Source organism: Salmo salar, chromosome ssa05 (assembly GCF_905237065.1).
Source record: "Salmo salar chromosome ssa05, Ssal_v3.1, whole genome shotgun sequence".
NCBI lineage: Eukaryota > Metazoa > Chordata > Actinopteri > Salmoniformes > Salmonidae > Salmo > Salmo salar.
This window is the reverse complement of record NC_059446.1, coordinates 4542433-4548432: the sequence shown is the minus strand read 5'-3', so window position 1 is coordinate 4548432 and position 6000 is coordinate 4542433. Positions and strand designations below refer to the sequence as shown.

The 6000-nt window shown below is 48.9% G+C and overlaps 1 protein-coding gene across 1 annotated transcript in view; it reads right to left on the bottom strand.

The window, feature by feature from the left end:
• The window catches only part of unc5a (unc-5 netrin receptor A), a 513204-nt gene that overhangs the window by 24113 nt on the left and 483091 nt on the right, over positions 1–6000 (bottom strand). The window contains exon 12 of the mRNA XM_045717818.1: positions 4822–4971. Within this exon, the coding sequence (XP_045573774.1) occupies positions 4822–4971 (150 nt within the window). The remainder of the gene's footprint in view (positions 1–4821; positions 4972–6000) is intronic.

The window sequence follows — 6000 nt, the reverse complement described above, 5'->3', positions numbered from 1 at the left end:
ATATATACTAACTAGTACCTAACCATTCATATATACTAACTAGTATCTAACCATTCATATATAGTAACTAGTACCTAACCATTCATATATAGTAACTAGTATCTAACTATTCATATATAGTAACTAGTACCTAACTATTCATATATAGTAACTAGTACCTAACTATTCATATATAGTAACTAGTACCTAACTATTCATATATAGTAACTAGTACCTAGCCATAACCAGTCATTTCAGAGGGCAGAGCAGCTGCAGTACACACATGTGGCCAGATAGGGGCACTGTGACCCAGAAGGTGACTGCTGCTGAGAAGAGACTGAGGCTTGTCCCAAATCGCACCAGGCTCTCTCTGTCTGTCTGTCTGTCTGTCTGTCTGTCTGTCTGTCTGTCTGTCTGTCTGTCTGTCTGTCTGTCTGTCTGTCTGTCTGTCTGTCTGTCTGTCTGTCTGTCTGTCTGTCTGTCTGTCTGTCTGTCTGTCTGTCTGTCTGTCTGTCTGTCTTACCCAGTATTCTCTTTAGAGACCTGCTGCTCTCAGAGTAGGAGAGATAGATTCAGGAGCTTACAGACAGCACTCACAACAGCCCTTCGCCTCCTGTCCACCTGGATCACAGTAACAGGAGCAGGTGAGAGAGAGAGACCTGGCAGAAACACCTAGAACTACCTTCACATCCTGACTCCTGCTACAACCTTCACATCCTGACTCCTGCTACAACCTTCACATCCTGACTCCTGGAACAACCTTCACATCCTGACTCCTGGAACAACCTTCACATCCTGACTCCTGGAACAACCTTCACATCCTGACTCCTAGAACTACCTTCACATCCTGACTCCTGGAACAACCTTCACATCCTGCCTCCTGGAACAACCTTCACATCCTGACTCCTAGAACTACCTTCACATCCTGACTCCTAGAACTACCTTCACATCCTGACTCCTAGAACTACCTTCACATCCTGACTCCTAGAACTACCTTCACATCCTGACTCCTAGAACTACCTTCACATCCTGACTCCTAGAACTACCTTCACATCCTGACTCCTGGAACTACCTTCACATCCTGACTCCTGGAACTACCTTCACATCCTGACTCCTAGAACTACCTTCACATCCTGACTCCTGGAACTACCTTCACATCCTGACTCCTAGAACTACCTTCACATCCTGACTCCTAGAACTACCTTCACATCCTGACTCCTAGAACTACCTTCGCATCCTGACTCCTGGAACTACCTTCGCATCCTGACTCCTAGAACTACCTTCACATCCTGACTCCTAGAACTACCTTCACATCCTGTACTCCTGGAACTACCTTCACATCCTGACTCCTGGAACTACCTTCACATCCTGACTCCTGGAACTACCTTCACATCCTGACTCCTGGAACTACTTTCACATCCTGACTCCTAGAACTACCTTCACATCCTGACTCCTAGAACTACCTTCACATCCTGACTCCTAGAACTACCTTCACATCCTGACTCCTAGAACTACCTTCACATCCTGACTCCTAGAACTACCTTCACATCCCGACTCCTAGAACTTCACAACCTCTACTCCCCTCTCCTACTCCCTCCCTCCCTCCCTCCCTCCCTCCCTCCTCCCTCCCTCCCTCCCTCCCTCCCTCTCTCTCTCTCTCTCCCTCCACCATTCTCCATCTGGCCACATGTGTGTACTGCAGCTGCTCTGCCCTCTGAAATGACTGGTTATGGCTAGGTACTAGTTACTATATATGAATAGTTAGATACTAGTTAGTATATATGAGTGGTTAGGTACTAGTTACTATATACCGTATGCTTGGTTAAGGCCAACCCGTAACCCAAAACAAACTCTGTAGTTGAGAAGCTCTGCTCTGAAAGGACTTCTCACTGTGTGAACTAGAGGTGGAGAGAATAGGTGGTCTGCCCTGGATTTGTCTTCCTTACACCTCTATCTCTCTACCTCTACTACCCCTCTGTCTCTCTCTCTCTCTCTCTCTCTCTCTCTCTCTCTCTCTCTCTCTCTCTCTCTCTCCCCTCTCTCTCTCTCCCTCCCCCCCTCTCTCTCTCTCTCTCTCTCCCTCTCTCTCTATATATATATATATATATATCCTTCTGTCTCTCTTGGGTCATTGCTCATTTTTTATTTCTGCTTACCCCCCTCTCTTTCCTTCTCCAGCTGCAGTAGGCCAAGCAGGTGTGAAGGAGAGGAGAGGTGTAGGTAAATGAGAGGTGGAGAAAGGGAGGGAGGGAGGTGGAGAGAGGGAGAGAGGGAGTAGGTAGAGATAGGGAGAGCGGAGGAGACAGAGGAGGAGAGTTTGATGTAAAGGAGAGGTGGAGGGAGGGAGGTATGGAGGGAGGTTGGGAGGGGAGAGAGAGGGAGAGGTTGAGGTAAAGGAGAGGTGGAGGGAGGGATGGAGGGAGGGAGGGAGGGAGGGAGGAGGAGGGGAGAGAGAGGTTGAGGTAAATGAGAGGTGGAGGGAGGGAGGGAGGGAGGGAGGGAGGGAGGGAGGGAGGGAGGGAGGGAGGGAGGGAGGGAGGGAGGGAGGGGGTTGAGGTAAATGAGAGGTGGAGGGAGGGAGGCAGATGAGAGAGAGAGGAGGAGAGGTTGAGGGAGGGAGGGAAGGAGGGAGGGAGATGAGAGAGAGAGGAGGAGAGGTTGAGAGGTGGAGGGAGGGAGGGAGGGAGGAGGAGAGGTTGAGAGGTGGAGGGAGTCAGGATGTGAAGGTAGTTCCAGCTGTATTAACACACTCTTCTATATTTGATCTGAGCTCCCTTTGAGAGAGGCTCCTAGTAGAACCAATCAGACAGGAACTGTGGAGGCTGACACACACACACACACACACACACACACACACACACACACAGTCCCCCCCTCTCTGAAGGCACGGCATACTGATCCACTAAGCCTGAAGCAAGGCCACAATGGTTTTTAGGCAGAAGTCATACAGTCCCTGACTCTCTCTCCAACTCTCTCTATCCTGGAGAAATATTTAAAATGATCACCAGAAGATAAACCCCGACAACATTCAATTAAAACTCTCTCCAAAAAATCTGAACATCTCCTAAAACGACCATCGTTATATCAGCAACATTTAAGAGATACATTTTTTTGGGGGGGGGTCTAAAAGCCATTTCAAAATGCTGGACTTTGAGACCTCATGGTGATTCGTTAAACCATTCATGTTCATTAGTCTGTTAAATGATCAAAATTTACTAGTTACTAAAAACTGAAATAACGATATATTGTCTTTAGTATTTAGTCCAATGCTTTTGACCAGGGGCCATAGGGCTCTATATAGGGCAGGGATGACCAGGGGCCATAGGGCTCTATACAGGGCAGGGATGACCAGGGGCCACAGGGCTCTATATAGGGCAGGGATGACCAGGGTCCATAGGGCTCTATACAGGGCAGGGATGACCAGGGGCCACAGGGCTCTATATAGGGCAGGGATGACCAGGGGCCACAGGGCTCTATATAGGGCAGGGATGACCAGGGGCCACAGGGCTCTATATAGGGCAGGGATGACCAGGGGCCACAGGGCTCTATATAGGGCAGGGATGACCAGGGGCCACAGGGCTCTATATAGGGCAGGGATGACCAGGGGCCACAGGGCTCTATATAGGGCAGGGATGACCAGGGGCCACAGGGCTCTATATAGGGCAGGGATGACCAGGGGCCACAGGGCTCTATATAGGGCAGGGATGACCAGGGGCCACAGGGCTCTATATAGGGCAGGGATGACCAGGGGCCATAGGGCAGGGATGACCAGGGGCCATAGGGCTCTATACAGGGCAGGGATGACCAGGGGCCATAGGGCTCTATACAGGACAGGGATGACCAGGGGCCACAGGGCTCTATACAGGGCAGGGATGACCAGGGGCCATAGGGCTCTATACAGGACAGGGATGACCAGGGGCCACAGGGCTCTATATAGGACAGGGATGACCAGGGGCCACAGGGCTCTATATAGGACAGGGATGACCAGGGGCCACAGGGCAGGGATGACCAGGGGCCATAGGGCTCTATACAGGGCAGGGATGACCAGGGGCCACAGGGCTCTATATAGGACAGGGATGACCAGGGGCCACAGGGCAGGGATGACCAGGGGCCATAGGGCTCTATACAGGGCAGGGATGACCAGGGGCCACAGGGCTCTATATAGGACAGGGATGACCAGGGGCCACAGGGCTCTATATAGGACAGGGATGACCAGGGGCCACAGGGCAGGGATGACCAGGGGCCATAGGGCTCTATACAGGGCAGGGATGACCAGGGGCCACAGGGCTCTATATAGGGCAGGGATGACCAGGGGCCACAGGGCTCTATATAGGACAGAGTCTCAATTTACTGTTGACAGAATAGGTGTCATTTAGAAACATAAGCAGTTTCCTCTCGTTATATCAGTCACTGACAGTCACTCAATTAATCTTGTCAGCTAACATGTTATAGATTGGGGAATTAGCGTAGCCAGCTATCTAAAATTTGTAGTAATCTTGGTAGAATTATCGACCGGGAAGGACGCCCCCCCCATTGATTTTGTTAGTCACTCTCACCCATATTACTGCAAACATTTCTCTCCTCCCTATGGGAAAATGTGTAGATTTACAGGAATAACATAAATGTTTTTGCAAAGTGGGTTAGGGTCCCCCCCATCCATTTTATTAGTCACTTTCACTCAGTTATCAATTCAAACAGGCAATTAGCTGTGAAACAAATCTCTCGATGTACCCTTGATAATGAAAACATATTTTGAACTCACCTGGTACCCAGCCAGTAGTTTGCTCCTCCAGTGTGCCTGGGGCATGTCGTGGATGGGTCTTAACCCTGACTCTAACTCACCTGGTACCCAGCCAGTAGTTTGCTCCTCCAGTGTGCCTGGGGCATGTCGTGGATGGAGAGGCGCAGGTTGTGGTAGCTGTCTTTAAACAGCAGGACGTGGGGCTCATCAATCAGACGACCACCTAGCTGTCTCTCCATCTGCATCACCTCCTAGAGAGAGAGAGAGAGAGAGAGAGAGAGAGAGAGAGAGAGAGAGAGAGAGAGAGAGAGAGAGAGAGAGAGAGATAGAGAGATAGATAGAGACAGAGAGAGAGACAGAAAGAGAGAGAGAGAGAGAGATAATACATTTGCATGTTTTCGAATACCTTTAGCCTGTATGTTTGTATTATTCTTTTCACTCTGTCATTTACGTCATTATTGTGGAGTCACTACAATATTGTTGACCCATCCTCAGTTGTCTCCCATCACAGCCATTAAACTCTGTAACTGTTTTAAAATCATCAATGGCCTCATGGTGAAATCACTAAGCAGTTTCCTTCCTCTCCTGCAGCTCAGTTCAGAAGGACGACTGGGTGATTTTAATACATCATCCACAGCATAATTATTAACTTGACCACTCTTAGAGAGATATTCAATGTCTGATTTGTTATTGTTACCCATCTACCAATCACTGCCCTTTTTTTATGAGACTTTTAAAAAGCTCCCTTGTCTTTGTAGTTGAATCTGTGGTTGAAATTCAATACTTGACTGAGGGACGTTACAGTTGTTGTAAACTCAGCAAAAAAAGAAACGTCCTCTCACTGTCAACTGCTTTTATTTTCAGCAAACTTAACATGTGTAAGTATTTGTATGAACATAACAAGATTCAACAACTGAGACATAAACTGAACAAGTTCCACAGACATGTGACTAACAGAAATTGAATAATGTGTCCCTGAACAAAAGTAACAGTCAGTATCTGGTGTGGCCACCAGCTGCATTAAGTACTGCAGTGCATCTCCTCCTCATGGACTGCACCAGATTTGCCAGTTCTTGCTGTGAGATGTTACCCCACTCTTCCACCAAGGCACCTGCAAGTTCCTGGACATTTCTTGGGGGAATGGCCCTAGCCCTCACCCTCCGATCCAACAGGTCCCAGACGTGCTCAATGGGATTGAGATCCGGGCTCTTCGCTGACCATGGCAAAACACTGACATTCCTGTCTTGCAGGAAATCACACACAGAACGAGCAGTATGGCT